Source organism: Arachis hypogaea, chromosome 2 (genome assembly GCF_003086295.3).
Source record: "Arachis hypogaea cultivar Tifrunner chromosome 2, arahy.Tifrunner.gnm2.J5K5, whole genome shotgun sequence".
Taxonomy (NCBI): domain Eukaryota; kingdom Viridiplantae; phylum Streptophyta; class Magnoliopsida; order Fabales; family Fabaceae; genus Arachis; species Arachis hypogaea.
Genome location: NC_092037.1, coordinates 34,296,368 through 34,322,825, shown reverse-complemented (window position 1 = coordinate 34,322,825; position 26,458 = coordinate 34,296,368). Strand labels below are relative to the sequence as shown.

At 34.3% G+C, this 26,458-nt stretch overlaps 1 protein-coding gene across 2 annotated transcripts in view; it reads left to right on the top strand.

Annotated features, from left to right (window-relative positions):
• LOC112742597 (uncharacterized) overlaps nt 1-5,881 on the top strand; it is a 44,506-nt gene extending 38,625 nt beyond the window's left edge. Inside the window, exons 2-5 of one of the 2 annotated variants that reach the window (XM_072216770.1) lie at nt 1,536-1,709; nt 1,863-1,986; nt 4,491-4,912; nt 5,434-5,881. In XM_072216770.1, the coding sequence (XP_072072871.1) occupies nt 1,624-1,709; nt 1,863-1,986; nt 4,491-4,912; nt 5,434-5,689 (888 nt within the window). In that variant the 5' untranslated portion in view covers nt 1,536-1,623 and the 3' untranslated portion in view covers nt 5,690-5,881. Of the gene's footprint in view, nt 1-600; nt 1,710-1,862; nt 1,987-4,490; nt 4,913-5,433 lie in introns of those variants that run through there. The other variant, XM_025791839.3, reaches the window with a different exon arrangement.
• The last annotated feature ends 20,577 nt before the right edge of the window (nt 5,882-26,458 follow it).

The window sequence follows — 26,458 nt, the reverse complement described above, 5'->3', positions numbered from 1 at the left end:
ATTTCTGAGTTTGTAAGCAGATTTCTGCCCTGCTTCAGTTTTCAGTTTTGGGAGTTAATTGCTATTTTTTTGGATTTGATCATGTTGATTGTTGCTTGTTTGTCTAGGTTAATTGTTGTTCTTTATTGCTGTCTTCTGCATTTAATTTCTGTTGATTGCTGCTGTCTTTTGCTTTTTAGCTTTTAATTTTGTTAATTAAATGAATTAATCAAGTTTTTTTTATTCTATTTTTGTTCTGTTTTTAATTTGTTACTGCAATTTGATTTCATAATATTTTTATAATTCTGTTTGTTTGTTCAAATTATGATTATGTATGTTCAAAATTTAAATTATGATTATGTTTGCAAATTCAATGGTTAGTGGTTATTACTGTGTTTCAATTGTTTGTTATTTTTTATTATTAGGTTATAGATTGAAATTTTAAATTTTATTAGGTTAAATTTTATTGAAATTTAAATATTTAAAATTAGATATTAAAATTTTAATAATTTTATTTAATATTTAATTAAACCGGTCAAATTTCGGTTGAACTCCGGTCGAACCATTAAACCAGTAAATTAGTCATCTCACTGATTTATTGACCGGTTCGGTTCTCGCAACCTTGAGAACAACACTATCCTTAAAATATATATTTTTTTCTGACTTTCTAAAATCGATGGTTTTTTATTTAAATAAAATATTTTATTTACCATTTTAAACTAAAATAAGACTTTACAAAATTTAATATTATATTTTTGCAACCATTTCATGCAAAATTATATGTTAAACTGTTTATACAATTAAAACTAGCGAAGAAAAATCAATTTAATTTTTTTTCACAGGTATTATAGTGAAAATGGATCAATTTTTTATTATTGAAATTGAGTAAAATTCACTCAATTTTACTATAATAATAAAGTTTATTGCTTTTGTAAATTTTATAATTATCAATTAAATTAGTTATTACTTGCACATGCATAAACTTTGTTGTTGTTATTAATTACATAGAATTTAAATTTTTAAAATAAAAAATTAATCATCATTAAATTTTTATAATATTTATTATCTATAAGTTTTATTATTTTTATTTAAAAATAACTAATCTTTTATTTAATTATTTTATTAATTCTCTCACTTTAGAGAAGCTTGATCCAATCATATATATTGATTTGGATCATTATTGATTAACCATATCCTTTTATATGTTTGGGTTTGATTTAAGGAAATAAAAAAGAAAAAATTACACAAAGATCTGTTAAAAAATTAGGAAGAAAGTTTACAGAATTACAGGAGATGATACAAATAAAGAATTAGGAATGAGGCATGAGATGAGTGGTGTACTTTGGACTTTGGATGTGGCCCATATTCTCATTTCAAAACTCTCACAGAATTACAGAAAGTGACATAAAAAAAACACCCTCTCTCTCTCTCTCTCTCTCTATCTCTCTCTCTCTCTCTCTCTCTCTGAGGCATTACTGAATTCGCAAGATTCCATTTCAAAAACACCGAATCAAACATATTGCACGTTTCACAAACAACAATTCTTTTTCTCACAGACTTCAAGACCATCACATTCCTCGCCTTACCTTTTCTCTTCTCATCCCTCTGATCTGAAAAGGGAAAAAGATAATAGAAAAGGCATAGATGGGGATGGGGACCTGCAGTGGTGATATTGCAGAAAACATGCATCAAGTGATAGCTGCTGTTACCATGGAGGACCACACTTTGAGGTGTGTTATATTTTCCTTTTTTGCTCTTTGATTCTCTCTTTCTTTCTATTTGTCATATTGCATTGTTGGAAATGGACTTTCTCAATGAGATACAAAATGGAATATAAGATTGTGACATTGTGGCATTGTTTTAATTTGGGGGGTGAATGTCAGCAAGAAAAAGGAAGGTGTTGAGGGGTTGAATTTGAACACTGTGGAGTGCCTCAGAGGGAGGTTATTGGCAGAGAGACAGGCTTCAAGGGTAGCAAAGGAACAAGCAGAATCAATGGACAAAAAGGTAAATATCTCTTAATTTTTCAATTTTTTTTATTTTATATTTTTGTCTCACTGTTATAGTGTTATTCAAATTCTATTACCTGGATCGCCTAGTCCGGTTTTCAGACTTAGTCGAAAAAATTTATATATAATTTTTTTTATGTAAAATTAATAGTAGAAGATTATTAAATAATAATTAATTTTTAGTCATTAATTTTATATGAAGATAACAAATAAGGACCTTCCTCATGAAACTTAAATGATTCTTAATTTCAGATTTTTTTGAAATTTTTGTAGTGATTTGGTTCGTTCCATTTTTCTCATTTGTTTTGAGTTCTTATTTTTCCAAAATTTTGGTCTTTTGTGAGTATTAGTCCATACAAATATTGGAAATGAGTTCTTTGTGGATATAAATCATTTTTAGAATTTCTTTTGGTGTTTATAATTACATAACTTTAAAGATTAAAATCAAAATGATTATATATAAATTTTAAATTAGTCACTAGTATAAAATATATATCAAAATATAAAATACATATTAAAAATAAATTAAATAATATATATTTATTCATAAATAAAAATATTATGTATATACCAAAAATCAATTACTAAATCAATTATCATATATATTTGTATTAATATATGTGTAATTTTATTCATTTTTAATATATATTTTATATTTTATTGTGTATTTTAACCTAATAATTAATTTTAGTATACACTTAGTATGATTTATATGCAAATACATAATAACTGATTAAATAACTAATTTTTAGTGTACATATATTATTTTTGAAATTAAAATTTCTTATGTTATATAGAATAATGTTAAGAAAATAGTAATATAAATTATTTTATTTAACTTAATATATATATATATATGTTTATTCTAAAACTACTCATTTATTTTAGCAACTAAAAAATACAAAATAAAAAACTAAAATACATTAAGAAAAATTAAAAGAAACAAGTTTTATAATTTGGAATTTTTTTAAATAAATAATTTAAATATTTTATTTACGGATATAAATAATTTGTAGTATATTTATGAATTTCTATTTTTTTATATATTTGATATATAAAATTTGAAAAAATACACATATCTCATTTATAGTGTAAACGAAATATATGTATTATTACAGATAAATTTATAATTAAAATAATATTGATGGTATGATTTAGATCAATTTACAAAATAAAAATGATACAATTTATTACTATTTAGATTAAATTAGATCAATTTACAGGTAAAATTTAGATATAATATAATTTTAATTAAAAAGAATTGGTGATAAATTGATACCGTTGTAACTCACATGATCTAGTTTTTTTAAAAAATAATTGCAAGTGATTTCTATTTTACCAAAAAAATCATTGTGTTTCTACTCACAAGTATTTTCTATCTTACACCTTGCAAAATTAAACGGTTAATATCTTCTACAAACTTATAAATCTTTATTTTTTCGGACATTCTCAATTTGATAAATGGCTATGCTACAAACCAAATTTAAAATATATATAATTAAATTTAAAAATTAATACTCCAAAAAGTATATAAAAAATTTAAAATATCTAAAAATTCTGTCAAAATTTTTAAAATTTTTATGTACTCTTATGATATTAGTTTTTAAATTTAAATTGAAAACATTAAAAAATAAAAGATTTATAGATTTGTGAAAGAAATTAACTGCTTATTTAATTTTGTTAATTAACTATTTAAATATAAAAAATACATTATAACGTGGGTTTAAAAATACTTATGAGTAAAAAAATAGTTATTAATGACTTTTCTTTGAGGCATGGGCGAAGCTACATACTGGGATGTCCCCTAATTTTAATTTTTTACATGTAAATTATATGTAAATTTAAGTTTAGTCTCCCTCAAAAATTTATTTTAATATTATTTTATTATGTAAATAATTTTAGTCCTCTCTAATATTTTTTCTAGCTCCGTCCCTACTTTGAGGAACAACTTGCATTTATTCTGACCAAGAACTCGTGAACTGCAATAGTACCAATCTACTTCCAAGTTTTATTTTATTTTATTTAAATTATATTATATCTAAATTTTACTTATAAATTGATTTAATTTAATTTAAATAGTAATAAATGGTAACTTTTTTTATTTTATAAATTGATCCAAATCATATCATGAATATTAATCGTAAATTTTGTTGTAGTAATAACACTATAAATGAAATATCTGTATTTTTTTAAAATTAATACAAATAATTTTAATTCGTTTACAGAAAATATGTAAAGGAAATGAAAATGAATTATATTCGTAAATAAAATATTTAAATTATTTATTTATTAAAAACTAAAAAATCCCTAAAATTTAGGTTGACGTAATTTACTCTATATATTCAATATTTAATAAAAGAACTATAACTATTCCACTCACTTTCATGTGACCATGTTTATGTCATCATTGCAAAATGACATCATTGTTTTTTTCTGTGTACGTTTCCTTTTTATCTGACAAACTTTATTGTTTGTTTTTTTTTTTTTTATATGTTTGGACAGTTGATTGAGTTAGAAACGATGATTAGAGAAGAGATCAAATTAAGAAAGAGAGCTCAAAGAAAGCTTAGATTTCTAACGAAGAAGCTTGAAACTTTGAACATATCATACATTTCAATGCAATCCCATCATTCTGATTATTCATGTGAAAACTCTTGTGGGTCATCATCATCTTCAGTTACTTCAATCTCAAAACATTCATCAGAAGTAAATGATGAAACAAAGCATCATCATCATCATCATGAAAAAAATGAAGATTTGCCAGAAAATAATAATGAAGTAGTTCACAGTAATAATAATGTTACAGAGGAAGCTTCTGCACTCATACAGATTTATCCATCCACTACAAAAGATTCTGATTCAGAGATTAGTTTTTATAATTCAAATTCAAGCTCGGAGGATTTGAAGAATGATGAAAGCAGCAGGTACACCAAATTTGAACATTAGAACCATGTTTAGTAATTATTTTCAGGATAAAATTATAAAAATCTTAAAAATCCCAAATTATTTAAAGAATGGATCATATATAAAAATTGACAAAATAATTATGTTACATGAACATAACAAATTAGTTTCCAAAAATATTTAACTGTGTTATTATACTTATAATACGTTTAATTATTCTATTATAAAATATTTATTTATTCTGATAACTGATATATATATATATATATTGTGTATACAAACTATTTTTGTTAGCCCCAACTACCCCTGTATTTAAGACACTTTATTTGATGACAGAAAAGGAGAGGCAACTTGAACTTTTGTTTCATGTTTCTTTTACATGTCTCTATCTTTAATGTATTAAGACAATTATCAAACGTAGTCTTAGAATACATTACTGTATTAGGTGAAAATTGAAACAACTTTTGATCAATTCAACTGAACTTATTTACTATAGGCAGATGCCAATTTTTTACGCTGTGATATGATTATATGTTTCCAGGATTTCTAGTATTAGCTCAAAATCATCCGTGACAGAGAAAGAAGATGATGAAAAGGGATATTTCATTGATAATTCGATGGCATTAGTTCCAGTGAATGTGATAGCAACATCACAAACCACAAGTAATAGACTCAAACCAGTAAATCAAAGTGTCCTTGAAGCACTAGAGGCATTGAAGCATGCCAAAGAAAGGCTTCAAAGCTCAATGGAAACTAGGCAAACGATTCATGTTGGTCCAACTCCAACCTATAATTAGCCTCCATATTTGAGATAGCAATAATGACACTAATATTGAGATGTATTACATGTAGTTCCTCTGTTCTTGTATATTTTGCCTGATGAATATCTCTTATTTGGTAATTGTTTTAGAAGAGAAATATATAGATATTGAGAAAAATAAATTTGTTTGAAGCTCTATCATGAAATAGATTTTGCAAAATTTTTATTTATGCATACATGTGACAACAATAAAGTCTCAACTTTGTTTTTAATCTTAATTCTACTTCTATTGCCATAATATGTTGGTATTTTCTATCTTTAGATACTCATCAAATATAGCCATACTCTTATATTATTTCATAGTATGTAATAAAACTAATTGATCTACTACTTACAAACTCCATCATTTAATAGAAATCAAAGATACGTCTAGTCTGTATAAATGAACACAAAAAAAAAGTCTATGAATTATTTGTAATGAGATAATTTAGCATGCAAATATAGCCTGGGGAGTAAGTAATAAATAAATTTAATAATAATATTGGTAGCTAGCATAGTGGTAAAGTTCTTGTGATTTTTGGTTTCATTTACCACAGAGAGCATGTGATATGTGGGGATGTGCTGTCAGATTTAGGGTTCAACTTTGGGGTCCAATTCTTTTGTCCATATTCTTTTTTCTTGTGCTTTTTTATTTTCTTCATACATTTTGGCTGAAATTTTAATGGGGTCAGCACTTGATTTCTGTGACTCATACATCTACATACATAATTATTATACTTTGGCTTATGTTTTATGAAAAGGACCAGGCTTAGCACAAGACCTAGAGTTTAGCGAATTCTGCGACCTTTTATTGTGCTTGGATATATTTAGAGAGAGAAATGTTAAGGGTTAATATTTGTAATGAATAGATAAAATTTTTTTTATGTTGGTATTATAGTTTCTTTAAATTTTTAATAAAGTTTTTATAATTTTTTTAATTAGATTTTTATATTATTTTTAATTTTGTAATTAAAATTTTTTATGTTAAAAATATTAAAATTAATAGAATATTTTTTTAAAATATATGCGGTTAAAAATTTAATTAGATTTTTAATCATTAATACTTTTAATTTGTAAAAAAATATTTAGTTAATTCTAATATTTTTTATACTAAAAATAACTTAATTATGAAATTTAAAAAAATATAAAGATCTAATTACAAAATATAAGAACCTATCTATAAATTTGATAAAACTACTCATAGAATAATTAAACCATAAAAAAATGACTAGTGTCAGTTTAAAACTTTAAATACAAGGGAAAAAAATGTAGATGTATTTGGTGAATGTGCTTTATAGTTTAGTAAGTGTTGTCTAAATTTGGGAGGTGGGAAATTCACTCCTATCAGTTGATTCTATTGAAGTGCATAAGTTGTTTAGAATATGCATTTTATCCTAATATCTAATAAGATAACTTGTAATTTATAATTTATAATTTATGCTTTATAGAACTACTTCTACTTCAAATGTCATTATGATACCTAATTTATAAGTTTTATAGTATTACTTCCATAAGTTTTTATAAAATTATTACATTTTGCTATTATACATAATTTCAATATGATACCTGATTAAACATAAGAGGTTGGCAAGTAAGTGGTTCTATTTTTTAAACTTTCTTAGGAAGAAATAACATGTGATGAAATGGACCTTATTCGGAATTTCTTTTTTTATCTCTCTTTAGTTCCTCTGTGCAAGTTATAACCATGGAAAAGTGAAAGTTCAGAGAATAAATTGTAGTTTTAGATCAAAGAACATCACCATGTCCACCAAACACTATAATATGATTTTTTCCTGAAATAAAATACAAAAATTTTAATTTTAAAAAAATTAATCCAACTTTAATTTTCAACAATTTTTTTTTTTTTTAGTTTTGGAAAAATTTGTCTAAGTCCTAGACAAATTTCAATATTTTAGACCAAGTTCACCTACTCCTCGACAAATTTTACCATATCCGTTCACCTAAAATTTATTAAACACACGTTATAAATAATAAAGTAATACTTTTTATAAATAAAAGTGCCATCTACTTCTATCAGATATCTATAATAATTTTATTTTCAATTTCTGTATGTGTTGTTAGCCATTCACATATACTATAAAATTCTTTACACGAATTTTCAATCATTTTTTCTTCCTCTTTTTCATTATATTTATCCTTATTCTTCCATTTTACACTATATTTAAATATTTATTATATTATAAAAAATATTAATGAGTATAATAAAATACGAATAAGAATGGTGGTCTAATCCCGCTTATCAGAGTTGGGTCTGGCAACATAACTGACGCGTGAGCTCGTGGCCAGTAGGACAGGCATGCATCATATGCATTTATATGACATTGTTTGGGTGTGCATATTGTAATTGATTTGCCTATGTGAAATAATTATGTTTAACTGCTAATTGCTCTACTTGATGTAATTGCTTTGACTGTGTTTAAACCTCTTTACTTGTATATGTGACAGAAATTATTTGGATTGTGGTGTTTTGAATGTTGATTGAGTTGTTTGGGCCTGAGACCGTGTTTGATTAGGTGATGGGCTTGCAGGTCGTGGCTGATATGTGTTTGAGTTCTAGTTCTGTATAAAAATTAAACTGATTCAGCATAGACTTAATGAACCTATGCTTGGGGCAGGTTGGTCATTCATACTGTCTAGGAAAGATTTTAAGATTTTTATAACAAAGAAAAATATTTTCTAAATTTTGGATAATTAAATGATTTCTCTTTTGAAACGGATTTTGGATGTTAATTCTTTGGTTTTCAAAAAGGTACGTAAGACGAGCAATGATCATTGTACTTTAAAAAAATAGTTTTATTTTACGTATCTTATTATAGCAATTCTGTAACCCTATAGTGAGAACCAGCGAGAACGATGTTCTCATTCCCCTACAAAATTTTCTTTTTCCAGGACATGGACAAAGATGTTATGAAAACTTTATTTCTAGTTTTGTTATACGATATTTTGTATTGTTTTAGATGTTATATTTTTTCCCTCGCCTTTTATCTTTACCAATTTTGTAAGAGGGATAGAATTTATGATATGTAAAGTTTGTATATTGATACTATGTGTAGATATATGATCTTTATAAGTATGTATATATTTTGTTTTCAACAAAAAAGTTTGTTTTAAAAGATTACACGTTTTAAGTTTTAAACAAGCTTCTATTTTAGTATTAAATATGTTTAGAGTCATCGTAGTATCCAAGCTATCAGAGTGGCACAGCTGGAAGTGTGACATTCTAATAGTGAGGGTATTACATTAGTGGTATCAGAGCGGTCTTTCCTATAGGGACTGAGGAATGGACTGACTATGCTTCAATTGCATACTCTGAGCGTCTATCATATAGTAGTCTTGTTCAAATAATGAGAGTTAGAGCTGTATGCACATGACAGTTGATGAGAGAACTTTTGCGTGGTCTAGAAATTTGCGGATAAATCCTCGTTGCAAGTATAGTTTCTAAACCTTCAAAAGTTCTTTCATACAAACGTTTTGGTTGTCACAAGTAACAAACCCCTTTAAAATTGATAACCGAGTATTTAAACCTCGGGTCGTCTTCTCAAGGAATTGCAGGGAGGTATGTTCTTATTATTGGTTATGAGTTGTAAATTGGGGTTTAGGAGGTAAGGGGCAGTATGTTGCACAAAAAATAATAAGAAAAATAAATAAATAACTATAAAATAAACTCTTGGCAAGGTATGGGAACTGGAGGTCCTATCCTGGTTATCCTTATCAATTGTAATGAGAATTGGATTTTTCTCCCACTTTGTTAACCTCTAACTATGAAGGTAAGTTAAGTGGATGAATTCCAATTTTCAATTAACAATGAGTTTGATAACTCAAGAGTCGCCAGTTAATTAACCAGAGCCAAAAGGAAAACTATCTACTCGAATGAAAATAATTTGGATAAATACCGACAACATAAATTAAAGAAAGCAATCATAGATCTGAAATATCTCAAATAACATTAATTTAAAAGAGTAATCTGTAACATGGAAGAGTTCATAAATTTAATTGGAAAAATAAATAAAAAGGAACATTGAACCTGAATCGAGAGTCACTCTTAAAAACCAAGAGAAGTCCTAAATCCTAATTTCTAAAAATCCTAATTTCTAATCCTAAGAGAGAGAGGAGAGAACCTCTCTCAAAACTAATCTAAATCATGAGAAGTGAATTATGAGTGAATAATTATGAATACATGCATTCTCCCACTTTATAGCCCCTAATCTGTGTGTTCTGGGCTGAAAACTGGGTCAAAAACAGCCCAGAAGTCACTTCCAGCGCTTTCTGGTCCGTACAGGTCGCGGAAAAGTGACGCGGCCGCATGGCTCACGCGGCCGTGCGAGTTGCGTTCCTGTCAGGTCACGCGTCCGCGTAACTCACACGTTCGCATTGCCTGGCGTCGGGGCAGCTATGGCAAATTATATATCAAATCGAAGCCCCGGACGTTAGCTTTCCAACGCAACTGGAACCGCGTCATTTGGACCTCTGTAGCTAAAGTTATCGCTGTTTGAGTGCGAAGAGGTCAGGCTGGACAACTTAGCAGTTTCTCCAACTTCTTGTATTCCTTCCACTTTTGCATGCTTCCTTTCCATCCTCTGAGCCATTCCTGCCTTGTAATCTCTGAAAACACTTAACACACATATCAAGGCATCTAATGGTATAAAAGGAGAATTAATATTAATAAAATTAAGGTCAAAGAAGCATGTTTTCAATCAAAGCACATAATTAGGAGGGAAAATGTAAAACATGCAAATAGTATGAATAAGTGGGTAAAGAGTAGATAAAAACCACTCAATTGAGCACAAGATAAACCATGAAATATGGGTTTATCAACCTCCCCACACTTAAACATTAGCATGTCCTCATGCTATGCTCAAGAGAAACTATAAAGATGAAGAGGAATGATAGAATGTATGAGATGCAACCTATGAATGCAACTAAATGAAAAATGTTTCTACTTACTTGGTGAAAAGCAAATAAATCCCCAAGAATAAATATGAACTGGATTTCACTAATTCAAATCATAAAAATGAAGTACAAACAGACTTGTAGAAGAAAATAGCTCATGAAAGCTGGGAACAAAGAATCGAGCATCGAACCCTCACTTAGTAGTGTATATCACTCTAATCACTCAAGTGTTTTAGGTTCGATTCTCTCAATTCTCTACTAACCTTGCTTTCTAAGGCTTGCTCTTCATCTAACAATCAACATAAATTTAATGCATAAATACACATATCAAGAGGTCTTTTAAGGGTTGTAATGGAGTTAGGGTCAAGGTAGGGTTGTATTTGGCCAAGTGGACTAAAATCTGAATCCTTAATTAATTTAAACTTTCCCACCTAACTTAAACAATCCATGTAATCACAATACAACATCTAACCATCCATTAACCATGTTTTCCACATATTCATGCATTCTAATTTCAAGTATAACTCATATGCATTGCTTTCACCGCTTACCTTGGGGCATTTTGTCCCCTTTTATTATTTGCTCTTTTTCTTTTCTTTTTCTCCTTTATTTTTCTTTTTTTTTTCTTTTTTTTTTCAATGCATATGATTAAAGTATTGAATGCATGAACATGTTCTCAACATTCTTTCACATTTTCAGAAAATTCTAACATACTCAATTCTCAAACCAATTGTTTCCAAACTCACTTTTTCCACACTTAATTTATGAGCACTCTCACTAGTCTAAGCTAACTAAGGATTCAAATTAAGGACATTATTGTTTTCCGCTTAGAGTTAATGATGTGCTAAAGTAAAGAACAAAGGGGTAAAATAGGCTCAAATTGGTTTGCAAAGGATAATAAAAGGTAAGGCCATGTGGGTATGTAAGCTAAGTGAAACAAAGGCCTCAATCATATAAGTGCATGCATACATCAAATTATGGAAATATAGAATTAAGCAAGACAAAGATCACAATTTTAGAGAGAAAAATACACACTAAAACAAAATTTTTGGTTGATAAAATGCAACCAATTCAAATAGGCTCAAAAATCTCACAGGTTTTGTGTGTTCGAGTTCTAAACCATGTTCCAGTATAATATATCTTCAAACAAGTGTAACATTAAATTTTATTCAAATTAGTGAAATTTTCTAAAAGGTTTCTTGAAAAGAAAATATTACTTTAACCAAGTGGTAAAATATGCACAAAAATCAAACAAACATGCAAATGCAACAATGAACAAACAAATAAAATAAAATATTGGTGTTGAGTCAAGAAGTAACTAACCCATGGAGATCGGTATCGACCTCCCCACACTTAAAGATTGCACCGTCCTCGGTGCATGCTGAGATGTGCAGGTGGACGGGTTGCTCCAACTGACGCTTGTAGATGGAGGCGCCTTAGTTGGAGATCTCTTGGTTCCTTTCCTTGCTGGTGTCTTGTCAGTGGCCTTCTCTTTTCCTTTCTTGGTACCCATGCCTAAGGAAGAAGAAAAAGGAAGAGTGTGAAATATAGAAAACTAAGACCAGAAGGGAGGAAATTCCAAGTGATAAAGAATGCCAAAGGAAAGATGATAGTCCATCTACATGGTAGCTACAACATGTAGGGAAGACAACATTAAAGAGCAATTCAAAATAATTAGATGCAAGAGGGTAAAAACATGCAAATAATAGGCATGAGAGGCATAGCTCAAGCATCAAGTAATAAATGTGCCAAATTAAAGAGCATGTGTAATGATGACAATTGTGAATGATAATCCCAAATACATTGGGTGTGCAAGTTAAAATAGGGATGAAAATAATGTAATCCAAATGTATATGAGAGCCATAAGTAAATGTCAATTGTCAAATCTCTTCTCCGAGTAGCCACGTGCTCAAATAAAATAAGGCACTTATCCAAATAAAAATCCAACACCAATGAGAATAATGCAATGAATGAAATATGCAAATAAATGAAGTAAAATAAAATGAAAGGGAAAAAGGATTAGAAGAAAAAAGAAAGTGAGAAAGGAGAGAGAAGGAAGAAATTAGGATTAGAAAAGAAAAGATAAGAAAATTGGCACTAATCTGGATAGGTTGTGCGACGCTGGCGACGCGGTCGCGTGGTGCGCGATAAGGTTGGGTGACGCGGACGTGTGGGGCACGCGATCACGTGACTCGATTTGTGCTAGTGGCGCGAGTGCAGCGTCGCGGCTGCACAACTCTCTGTTCAAAACGTCAGTATTGCCAAAATCCAGGGTGACGCGGTCGCGTGGTCGACGCGATCGCGCGGGTGGCCTTATTTCTAATATGACGCGGACGCGTGGGTGACGCGTTCACGTGGCAGGGCTTGTGCTGCTAGCACGGGTCCAGCCCAATTCCAGCTCAACTTTCGGCCATACACCCTTTTTACGCCGATTACAGGTCACGCGGCCGCGTGGGTGACACGGTCGCGTGGGAGGCTATTTTTTCAAATGACGCGGACGCGTCATCGACGCGTTCGCGTGGAGTCAATTTGTGCTAATAGCGCGCCTCCAGCCCTGCTCCTGCGTAACTCTCTGTTCACTTTTATTTTTCCTTTCTCTCCAAGCGACGCGGACGCGTTGCTGATGCGATCGCGTCGCGTAGCGAAATTTTTTTTTTAATAACTGAAAAATGCAGAATGCAGAATGCAATGCTTAATGTGAATGAGATGCAAAATTCCAGGTTCAATATAATAAATAAAATAAAACTTGAAAACAAACAAAACTAAATAAAGAGAAACGATCATACCAGGGTGGGTTGTCTCCCACCTAGCACTTTTAGTTATAGTCCTTAAGTTGGACATTTGATGAGATTCCTGCTATGGTGGCTTATGCTTGTACTGATCCAGGAATCCCTACCAATGTTTGTATTTCCAGTAGCCTCCGGGGTCCCAAACTAAGCATGTAAAGCCCTTAAGAAGCTTCAAACAGATTCTTAGGTGTAGTAATATGATGCGTTAGTTCTTTAAGACGTGGTTTGTGGATATGAAAGGTGAAGCGGTAAGTGTCCAACGTTATAAGAAGTTGTGGGAGTTTTATTTCTCGCAAAAGGGGTTTGTGGAGGTTAGGCTTGTGACTGGTTATGGGGTTGTGAAGTGATTGATGGAGTTGAAAAGTTGAAGATCTGAAGTGGGTGCGAGATATGTAAGTGATGTTATATCTGTTGTTTAAATACCAGCGTACTTTGTAGCCTTTTGTCACATTAACTATAGCTTTGCTTTGTGAACGCCTATCTTGACTTACACCCTATTTTGTTCCTTCAAGTTTTTGTAAAGTCTTGAAACCATATAACCTTGTTGCACCGAACCTATCTTGTATCTTCTGCCTTACACCATATTTTATCCCTATATTTAAATCTTATGGTTATTCGGTATTTGAAATATATATATATATATATATATATATATATATATATATATATATATGCCAAGATTTATTACTTTTCTACAAGGTATTTATAAAAAAGTAGAGTGTAAAGACTATGTATTACCATATGTATTACTTTAATTTTTTAGGAGAAAAATTTTCATAACGTGGGTGGAATGTAAGATCCAAAACTTTTGGAAAACCTTATTATAAACTAATTTCAAATTATATATTTATTTATAGTTTTAATTTCAGAAATTATTTTATTAAAGATAATTAAAGACAGTTTTGATTAATTGAATTTGAAATAAATGAAGGTTTTATCTAAACTCTATAATTATTGATTATTTTTCTAATTATAATTTAAAGTTTTAGAAATTCAAAAAATATGAGATTTGGCTATTTAAATTTGGATTTTATCTAATTTTATAATTATTGAATTATTTTCTATATTTAAATTACAAATCTATTAGTTATGGAATAACAAGAATTTTATATGATTTAATTTAAATAATTGATCTTTCCGCAATTTAATACTTTTGTTTTGGGAATAAAGAATTATCTTATAATTTCTATTAGAGTATTTGATTGATAATCAATTAGTATTTTAATACAGTAAATAATATTTTAAAGTAATTTTTAGAGATTTAATTAGATTTCAAAATAAACCCAAAATCCCCAAATTGAAACCCTAACCCTAATTACAGTCAAATCGCACTCTCTCTCACATAATTGAATTTGCATCTAAATTGTTGAGTTTAATTTAGAATTAATTATATTTTAGCCACTATGGATGCTATTTTGAGTTTTGTGCAATTTTATTTATTTTAGGTAGCATTCGGAGGGATTTGATGAAGTTTCTGCAGAGAAAAAGAAGAAACCATAGGGATGACCAGCGAAAGACCGACGCGGACACATGGCTCATGCGACCGCATGAAATGGAGAAATCGCAATGACGCGATCGCGTGCCTGACGCGAACGCGTGGACTGGAATATGCACAAATGACGCGAGCGCGTAGACAACGCGGACGCGTCACATACGCGATCTGCAATAATACAGATAATGCTGGGGGTGATTTCTGGGCTGTTTTGACCCACTTTTCAGCCCAGAAAACAAAAATTAGAAGTTGCAAAATGGACAAAGCAAGTGGTCTCCACTCATCAACTGAAAATCTGTTAATTTATTCGAATTTAAATTCAAATCTTATCTTTTAGGAAAAGATATTATTTTTATTTTTAGATAATTAGATTTTAAATTAATTAGGATTAGTTATAAAAAGAGGAGACTTCTCTTCTATTAGGACATTACATTACATTAGAGGGATTCCATTAGGGAATTCGATACAAATTTACATTCTACATTCCATGAGCAACTAAACCTCCACTGTTAAGGTTAGGAGCTCTGTCTACTTGTATGGATTGATTTTATTACTTTTTCTATTTTAATTTATGTTTTGGATTTATATTTAAGAATTGTTTTCGTTCTTTATCTTATGAATTTTGGGTGGAATGGAATTATGACCCTCTTTCTATTTGAGTTCTTGTAAAACTTGGAAAAGCTCTTTACTTGAACAACAGCTTGAAAACATATTCTCCTAAATTTTAATTATTTGGATTTAATGGGATACGTGACATATAATCCCCTTATTTTTGGGTAATTAGAATTTTTGTGGCATATAAACTGAAAATTAATTTTTACCCTCTAATTGGAATTAATTGACCAAGGAATTGGCAGTTAATGAATTTTAGAGGAGACTAGGAAGGTCTAAGGAATTAGGGTCTAGTCACATATAGTTTGCCATAAATTAAATCCTACATAATTAAAATAGTTAGTAAGAAAAGTTAATCCAGAAAAATAGATAACTCTGAAGCCTTAACTGTGTATCCATATTTTATTTTTATTGTCTATACTTTTGATATTTTGAATTCAAACTTAAACCTTTTAAACATCTCAAAACCAATTTCTGCTTGCCTAACTAAGCCAATCAATCAATCATTGTTGCTTGATCCATCAATCCTCATGGGATCGACCCTTACTCACGTAAGGTATTACTTGGTACGACCCGGTACACTTGCCGGTTAGTAAGTGTGGGTTATAAAATACCGCACCAAGTTTTTGGCGCCGTTGCTGGGGATTGATTGTGATTAACAACTATTAGTTGTTTGATTGCTTAGATTAGGCGTTTTAGTTTTAATTTTATTTAAAAAAAATTTTTTTGCTTTAAATTTTCAAAAAAAAAAGAAAAATTTTTTTTTACGTTATATTTTTTTTATTTTATTTACGTTAATTTTTTTCCTTTACGTTATTATTTTTTTTCTTTACTTTTCCTTTTCGTTTACTTCCCCTTCCCCTGTTTCGTTTTATTTTTTTTATTACTTGATTTTCAAAAAAAAATATTTTAATTAAATTTTAAATTTTCAAAAAATTTTTTTATTTATTAAAAAAAAATTAATAAATAGTACCAATATTTTTTTTAATTTCTAAAATTAAGTTTGGTGTCTCCCAGTTAGTTTTATTCTTAGAATTCTGTTCTTTCTTCTTTGCTTTCCTATTTACCACATGGTGCATTTAATCCTTTTTGGTGTTTTATGCTAAGGAAAAATAATGGAGAGAGATCACATGGGTTACTACTCACACCCGAGTAGTGATTCATATTATGGTGGATGGAGGAACTATCCAAATTTTGGTTGGCAAGGCCAAAACCAAAGAAACTTCAATGTCCCATGTTCCAACTACCAAGAACCATCATCTTTCTACCCATATCAAGAGCCACTATAAGATATTGAGGCTTCTCAGAAGGAGGGTGTTATGGAAGTAGAAATTCTTAATGCTATTCTTGCCCAAAACAAGCTTATGACTCAGCAAGTGAATCTACTTACTCAACAGATGGGTGGCATGCAAGTCCCAACTATCAACACCCAAAATCTTCTTCAAGAGGCAAACTCTAAATCCCAAGAAGATCCTAATTGGGAGATGATGATGAGTTTTATGCAGGAAACCAGAGCCTCCATTAGAAACTTGGAAGTGCAAATGGGCCAAATGAGCAAGCAATTACTTGAGAGGTCTGCAAGTACATTTTCAAGTGATATAATGGTGAATCCAAGAGAAGACTACACGGTTATTCAGTTGAGCAGTGGTAAAGTAGCTGGCTCTGAGACCAAGGTCAATGAAGAGTTTGTTGAAAAAGAAAGCTACCAAGAGGAAGATGTTGAAATAAAGGAAGCTTGCAAAGAGGTAGAAGAATGCAAAGAAGAACACAAGGGAGTAGAGCTTGCAAGACCTCTCCCAAAGCCATCACCATCCAATACAACATTCAAGTGGGTAAAATTGCTATCCTTAATCCTTACTTTCCCACTTGAATATGGGCTACTAGAGATGGATGGTTGGTGCGCGAAATTGTGAACAATACTTTTTCACAACTCTCATAATCCCCGGTCATGAACCCCAAAAACTTGGTAGTTCAGTACCATGGCATTACACAACTTCGCACAACTAACCAGCAAGTGCACTGGGTCGTCCAAGTAATAAACCTTACGCGAGTAAGGGTCGATCCCACGGAGATTGTTAGTATTGAAGCAAGCTATGGTCATCTTGTAAATCTTAGTCAGGCAAACTCAAATGTATATGGTGATGAACGAAAATAACACAAAGGTAAAGATAGAGATACTTATGTAATTCATTGGTAGGAACTTCAGATAAGCGCATGAAGATGCCTTCCCTTCCGTCTCTCTGCTTTCCTACTGTCTTCATCCAATCCTTCTTACTCCTTTCCATGGCAAGCTTAAGCAAGGGTTTCACCGTTGTCAGTGGCTACCTCCCATCCTCTCAGTGAAAGCGATTGCATATGCTCTGTCACAGCATAGCGGAATTCATCTGTCGGTTCTCAATCAGGCCGGAATAGAATCCAGTGATTCTTTTGCGTCTGTCACTAACGCCCCGCCCTCAGGAGTTTGAAGCACGTCACAGTCATTCAGTCATTGAATCCTACTCAGAATACCACAGACAAGGTTAGACCTTCCGGATTCTCTTGAATGCCGCCATCAGTTCTCGCCTATACCACGAAGATTCCGGTTAAAGAATCCAAGAGATATTCACTAGAGCCTTGATCGCTTGTAGAACAAGAGTGGTTGTCAGTCACCTTGTTCATGGGTGAGAATGATGATGAGTGTCACGGATCATCACATTCATCAGGTTGAAGAACAAGTGATATCTTGGATAAAGAACAAGCGGAATTGAATGGAAGAACAATAGTAATTGCATTAATACTCGAGGTACAGCAGAGCTCCACACCTTAATCTATGGTGTGTAGAAACTCCACCGTTGAAAATACATAAGCATAAGGTCTAGGCATGGCCGAATGGCCAGCCTCCCAATAATCTAAGAACTAAATGTCCAAAGATGATCAAAGGATCTAAAACAATCCCCCCATATCGAAATACAATAGTAAAAGGTCCTACTTATAGAAAACTAGTAGCCTAAGGTGTACAGAAATAAGTAAATGACATAAAAATCCACTTCCGGGCCCACTTGGTGTGTGCTTGGGCTGAGCAATGAAGCAAATTTCGTGCAGAGACTCCTCTTGGAGTTAAACGCCAGCTTTTATGCCAGTTTGGGCGTTTAACTCCCATTTAGGTGCCAGTTCCGGCGTTTAACGCTGGAATTTCTGAGGGTGACTTTGAACGCCGGTTTGGGCCATCAAATCTTGGGCAAAGTATGGACTATCATATATTGCTGGAAAGCCCAGGATGTCTACTTTCCAACGCCGTTGAGAGCGCGCCAATTGGGCTTCTGTAGCTCCAGAAAATTCACTTCGAGTGCAGGGAGGTCAGAATCCAACAGCATCTGCAGTCCTTTTCAGTCTCTGAATCAAATTTTTGCTCAGGTCCCTCAATTTCAGCCAGAAAATACCTGAAATCACAGAAAAACACACAAACGCATAGTAAAGTCCAGAAAAGTGAATTTTAACTAAAAACTAATAAAAATATACTAAAAACTAGCTATATCATATCAAAAACATACTAAAAACAATGCCAAAAAGTATACAAATTATCCGCTCATCACAACACCAAACTTAAATTGTTGCTTGTCCCCAAGCAACTGAAAATCAAATAAGATAAAAAGAAGAGAATATGCAATGAATTCCAAAAACATCTATGAAGATCAGTATTAATTAGATGAGCGGGGCTTTTAGTTTTTTTTGCCTCTGAACAGTTTTGGCATCTCACTCTATCCTTTGAAATTCAGAATGGTTGGCTTCTTTAGGAACTTAGAATCCAGATAGTGTTAATGATTCTCCTAGTAAAGTATGATGATTCTTGAACAAAGCTTACTTATTGAGTCTTGGCTGTGGCCCAAAGCACTCTGTCTTCCAGTATTACCACCGGATACATACATGCCACAGACACATAATTAGGTGAACCTTTTCAGATTGTGACTCAGCTTTGCTAAAGTCCCCAATTAGAGGTGTCCAGGGTTCTTAAGCACACTCTTATTTGCCTTGGATCACAACTCTTATTTCTCTATAATTTTTTTTTCTTTTCTTTCTTTTTTTTTTTCGAAAATTTTTTTTTTCGAAATTTTTTTTTTTGGAATAGAAATGCTTTTTTCTTGCTTCAAGAATCATTTTAATGATTTTTCAGATCCTTGACAAACCCCAATTTGAGGGTTTATCTTGTATTGAATTTAGAGTATTTTGATGACCTTTTGTCACATTTAGCCTATGAATTAGCATGGTTTTTGTTATCTCTCCCACATTTGTGCTTAAGTGTAAAAACATGCTTTTTAAGCCTTATCTTGATGAATTCTAGTTTCTCTTTGATTCCATAAGATGCCTTGATGTGTTTGTTAGTAATCTCAGGTTGAAATAGGCTAGACATGGATCAAAGGAAGCAAGGAAGGAAGCATGCAAGTGGAGAGAAGCACTAAAAGCCAAAAGAGCTGATCCAGACCATGTACGCGTACGCGCACTAGGCGCTCGTGCGCACATTGCGAAACAGGCCAAGGACGCGCACGCGTACCATGCGCGCACGCGCCGATGATGGCACATGACTTCATTTATGTAACACGTGCCTGGCGATTTTGGAGAGGTTTCAGCAACCAACTTTGGCGCCAAAATGCACATAAAAGCCAAGGATTGAAGGGGATTGACAACACATGTTTCATACATACATACACACTCACTAGGATTAGTTTTAGTTTAGTTCTCTAGAGAGAGAAGCTCTCACTTCTCTCTAGAATTAGGATTAGGTTTAGGCTAATCTCTCTTCTTAGATCTAGATTTAATTCATGCTTTGATTCAATCTTCCCTTATCAATTCTCAATCTTCTCATCTCTCTCGCTCTTTCTAGTTATGTGTTTCTATAATTGTAGTTCTTCATTTTGTTTTGGATAGATTGTTGTTCTTTAGTTTCATTTCAATAATGCAAATTGAGGTAATTCATGATAATTGTGATTTCCTTGATTGTTGTTGTTAATTTCTTTCAATAATTGTTGTTAGATTCTCTTCTTGTTGTCAATTTACTATGCTTTTCTTTTATGCCTTCCAAGTGTTTGATGAAATGCTTGGTAGGATTTTAGAATAGATTTTTGTCCCTCTTGGCCTAGGTAGAGTAATTAGTAACTCTTGAGTTCTCTAATTCCCTTGTTGATTGATAATTAGAAGTTGCTAATTGATTTGAATGCCTCTAAAGCTAGTCTTTCCTTTAGGAGATGATTAGGACTTGAGGAATCAAATTGATTCATCCACTTGACTTTCCTTTATTTAGCAAGGGTTAACTAAGTGGTAGCAATGAATAATTCTCATCACAATTGAGTAAGATAACTAGGATAGGACTTCTAGTTCTCATATCTTGCCAAGAGCTTTTTATAGTTGTTAGTTTACTTTCATTGCCATTTACTTTCATGCCTCTTATCAAAAACCCCAAAATAACTCACAACCAATAACAAGACACTTTATTGTAGTCCTAGGGAGAACGACCCGAGGTCCAATACTTCGGTTTATAAATTCTAGGGGTTTGTACTAGTGACAAACAACTTTTTGTACGAAAGGATCATTGTTTGGTTTAGAAACTATACTTTACAACGAGATTTCATTAGTGAAATTCTAAACCGTCAAAAATCCAATCGTCAAAATGGCGCCGTTGCCGGGGAACCGCAATGGTGTTGCGTTATTGGTTGTTGTACATATGTGAATAGTGTAAATATCTTGCTTTTTGCTTTAATTGCTAGTGTAGAATTTTATTTTCCCTTTCTACCATGAATTCTCACTTTGGCTATGAGTGTGATTACAATTATGTTGTAGGTAATGAGAGCTTCAATGAGGAGGTGTATCAAGGATGGAACAATCAAAGGTGGGAGGAGCCATATGCATATGATCAATTCTCATGGCAACAACCTCCACCAATGCACTATGAAGAAGAGTCTTCCTATGATGCATACCAACCCAATGGCTATGGTGAACCACCTTGTGATTTTCAAGAACCACCACCATATGCCTATGAACCATATCCTCAACATGAGCCGCAACCATCCTCACAAGCCTCTCCATACCAAGCACCTTCCTATGATCCATATCCACCATATGACCAATCATCCACACCATATTTTTATGACCATTATGAGCACGAACCTTTAGAACCACCACAAGCATATCAAGATCACCACAAAGAACCACCTCAATACACACCATCTCCACAACCTTACCAAGAAGAACCACCTTCCTATTATGAACCCTCTCTCCAAAATAATGATCCTTCTTACCCACCACAAGCATCAATAAACGACTCACTCACTTTGTTACTTCAAGGACAAGAAGCCATGAAGCGGGATACACTTGAGTTTGTGACCAACTTGACCAAGGTAGTGTCCACCTTAGCCTACCGATGTTTGAATGCTCAAGGTACTTCCTTGACCTCATGTGAAAAGTCAAAAGAAGAACAAAGCATGAAGGAGAAATTGGAAGATTCGGTGGGGGATGGAGGATACCATTTTGTGTTGGAACAATTGGAGGAGCCTATGATCATTGAAGAAAAGGAAGAAGTGGTTGAAGATCTAGGGGATGTTGAAAGTCCATGGGAATGTAGCATCATAGAGCACTTTTCCAAGAAGTTTGAATTTGATGTTGAGGAGGGTGCGCAACCTCCAAGGCATACCATCATTGAAGACTTGGAAGAAGCTTATCAAGAGATGGATTCAATCATGGATGAATTCCTATCTACAATCGAATCCTCTCCCATTGGACGTGAAGTTGGAGCTATAGGAGAATGTGCACAACCTCCCAAGGAAAACAAAAACGGTATGGTGTATATCGAAATTGAAGAATACGAAGAGGTTGATCAAGAGATGAATTCATTCATCGATGAATTCATATCCAAAGTTGAATCACCTCCCATTAAACAAAATGTCAACACCAAGCCATGTAACAAAAGGGAAACGGTTGAATTTAAAGAAGCTTATGAAGAGGTGGAAACAACCAAAGAGGAGCACAAAGAGGTAGATCTTGCATTGTCTAAGTGTGGGGAAATCTTCCTTCCCAAGCTACCATCAAACACAACATTTAAGTGGGTAAAATCTCTATCTCTAAGCTTTAATTTCTCACTTGAATATGGTTTGATTGAAAATGATGGTCAACTTAGAACTCTTTGTGGAATTAAAAGTAAGAATGAGTTGTGTAGTGGTTGGAAAGAAGGTGTTAAGTTCATTAAGGTCAAGGCCTCAAGGTATAGGGATGATAGTGGGAAAAGGATCACCTTGTATGGATCTAGAAGGAAGCACTGTTGGAGTAAAGAGAATTCTGTGTGTCCACCACATTTATGTCAACTACCCGTCCGACAAAATCATGGAACTCAACCAACGGATGGATGCGAAAATAAGATATGGGATCCCGGTTCGATATGTGAAGACCAAATATGGGGACTCGTATTTTGGGTAGAACTCTGCCCAAGCTTAATAAAGATGGTTGGAAATTTTGTCAACCAATTGAAGAGCATGGATCCTTGGAGATTCAAGGATGAGTACAAACATAAGCCACCATGACAAAGAGCTTCTCAAATGTCCAACTTAAGGACTTAAACTAAAAGTGCTAGGTGGGAGACACCCCACCATGGTAAACTCTTTCCAATCTTTTACATTTACTTAATAAGTGATTTGAGTTACCATTGTAGGTAGATGTTTCATACAAATTTGTTTGTACAATTTAATTGTTAGCTTAGTCATATACATGTTGTGTTTAGTAGTAGACGAATAATATCAAAATTGCATTTTTGTGAAACTGTATGAGGGTTGAGTGAATAAGAGTTGTGAACACTGAGGAGAGCACCTAGCAATTTGGTTCTAATAAAAAAAAAAGGGGGTGGACGCGAGCGCACCATGTACGCGCACGCGTCCCTGTGAGGATGCACCACGAGCTAAACTCCCGAGAGTTGGGCCACCCGTAGGCAAACATTATGCCTCAAGCCCAACTCGATCCACGCGGACGCGCACAACGTGCGTGCGCGCCGTTTTTGAGAACATGGACATTCACGCGGACGCGCACATGCCGCGTCCGCGCCGATTCGCTGCTGCAGGTTTTTGAGCCAAACTCCAGAGAGTTGCGCCGGCTCTGGGCTAGCTTTAAGCCCCAGGCCCAGCTCGGTCTGCGCGAGCGCGCACATCGCGCCGACGCGCCAATTCATACCTTAACAATGTACGCGGACGCGCGCTTGCTGCGCGCGCGTCCATGCGTGCTGCCAACAATCCAGGCCAAGGACCCGAGAGTTGGGCGTGCCTCAAGCCCATTCTAAGCCTCTCTTCTCACTAAGACGCGGACGCGCACATGCCACGTGCGCGCCGATCTGATGGCGCAACTTCCGGGCCATTCTCCAGAGAGTTAGGCCTGGGTTGGGCCAACTCTATGCCTCTAGCCCAACCCCATGCACGCGTGCGCGCATTGTACACGCACGCGTCCCTTCCTAAATTCCTCATCCACGCGTAAGCGCAACTTACGCGCACGCGTAGGTCCCAAGTTCCATCAAGGGGCGCGGACGCGCGAAGTGCGCGCTCGCGTCGATTTAAAATAGGGATAACCCTAATACGCGATGCACTCTGCGCAGTCGCGCACACCACCAACCCCCATCATCTTCTTCCTCCTCTCAACCTCCCAACCTCCATAACCACCACCTCTTTCTTTCGGCCCCACCTCCGGCCAACCCACACACCCTCATAACCACCATCGCTTATTCCCATTCTCTCTCTCCTCCACACACACTCTCTCTCTCTCTCCTTCCCTCTGTCTCCCCACTCACCGCCGTCCCAACGCCGGCAGCACTCTCCGCCACCCAGTCCTCGCCGCGGCCGCCACTGCTCACGGTCTCTCTCCCTCTCTCATTCCTTCACCGTACCTACTCTCATCCACTCTCACTCTTCTCCCTTCTTCTTGACCAAACCGCCAACCACCGCCGCTGCTCGTCTTTCCGGCCACCATTCACGGCGAGGCAGTGCTTAGCCTTATTTCTCCCCATTCTCCCTTCCATTACTGATTCCTCTGCTCCCAGGTTCCACTCAATTTTGTTCTGTTTTTCTGTTAGTCTTTAATTTCTGTTAGTTAGTTCAATTGTATGTTAGTTAGTTGAATTCAAATTTCGCATGATAGGATTAGTTAGAAATAATTGCGGTTAGGTAGCTAGGGCTGGATAGAGGATTCTAGGCCTGATAAGTGCTCCGTTTGTGCTTAAATTGCTGTGTGCTTATTTGGATGCTATTTGTTGATTTTGGAATGATTTTGTGCATCTCATGTTGCCTGAATGATACTCCACTGTGGAGATTTTTGATGCTTTGCCTATTTGATGTTGCTTTCTATGCTTCTTGTGCTGATTTGCTATCCGGGAACGTCCTGTTTTAAGCCGAAATGCTGCCCAATTTTCAAGGAAATCGGTTTCATTTTTGATCTTTATTTCAAACTTGGGCAGCTTTCTTTTCCTTTGACCTCCCGGATTTGCATACTCATGGTGACCATGAACCACAACCTTTCCTTTCATTGTGCATAAATATCATCATATTGCTAATCCATTTTCTTTAACTTACTAATCTCTTTAACCACCTAACTTCAGCTTACTCTTTAACAATTCTTTCAATATTATGATGATATTTTTGCATATTGAATGTGAGTTGTTACTTTTAATGAAACTTGCTTTCTTGGTTTATTTGTTCACTTTTATATATTCATTGCAATATCATGACTGTTTTTGTCATTTGTCTCCTGAACATGCTTTATTTGTTAAATGCTAAATGCCTTATATATCCTATCCTATTTTTCAGGATGGCTGACAAAGGTAAAGCCATAGCCACCACTACCTCCAAAAAGAGAAAACACTCTACCCCTTCTCTTCCTTCCACATATAAGAATTATGCCAAGAACCCTTTAAATGATGTGGATAAGGAGAACCAACAGTTACCTTCTACCAATCCGGACAAATTCCCTAATCTCTACTGTGAGCTCCGGTTTTCTAAATATCAGACTACAAAGCTCAACATTGAGAAGAAGCTACTTCTCCCGATGGATGTGAGACACTCTATTTCCGGTCGGATCATTGATTTGGGTATTGACTTTGTTGACCGGGATTTGGGGGATATCAATGTTTCTTGGGTGAAGGAATTCTACTGTAACTTCTTCCGTCCCACATTAGATTCGGTTCAGGTGAGGGGTAGAGAGATTATGATCACTGAGACTGCCATTGAGGAGGCATTACAGTGCAGGCATGTTTCGGATGAGCTGTGTGCCCATCAGCAGGCTGAGTTGGCCATACACAGTATGACCTTCGATTATGAGGCACTCAGGACTGTTATTGGGATACCAGAGGCTACTTGGGTTATGGATGCCAACAATACCAAGCCGAAAGGGATGTTGTTTACTCATTTGACTAGAGAGGCCAAGACTTGGCAGATGATCTTTGCCTGCTATGTCCTTCCCACCACCCATTTCTCTGAGATTCCTATGGAGATGCTTCTACTTATTGGGTGTGTCATGGAGGGGAAGGAGGTCTCTTTCCCTAGGCTGATCAGACAGTGTATGTGGCGGGCGCATATTCGTGGCCTACTTCTATTTCCTACATTGGTCACGAGTATGGCAGCCCTAGCCGAGGTGCCATGGTTGGATGATGATGTGCGACCGCCACCCCCTGATGATGATTACAAGGAGGTTACTATTCCCTGGGGTGGTTGGGTGCCCGAGAGACCACTTGCCAGACGCCGATCTCGGGCCAGAGCTCCCGTGGGGACGCCTTCTCCTTCAGCCCCTACGGCTGCCCCATCATCCTCTACAGCTGCAGCTCCTTCATCATCCACTGATCCACCAGCAGCACCTGAGCCTACATATCTCCTAGTCCAGCATCTTTTCCGGTTCCTAGAGCGTGAGAAGGGCCATATCCGACGCCGCCTGGATCGGATAGACCAGATGTTTGTGGCCCAGGGCCTTGAGC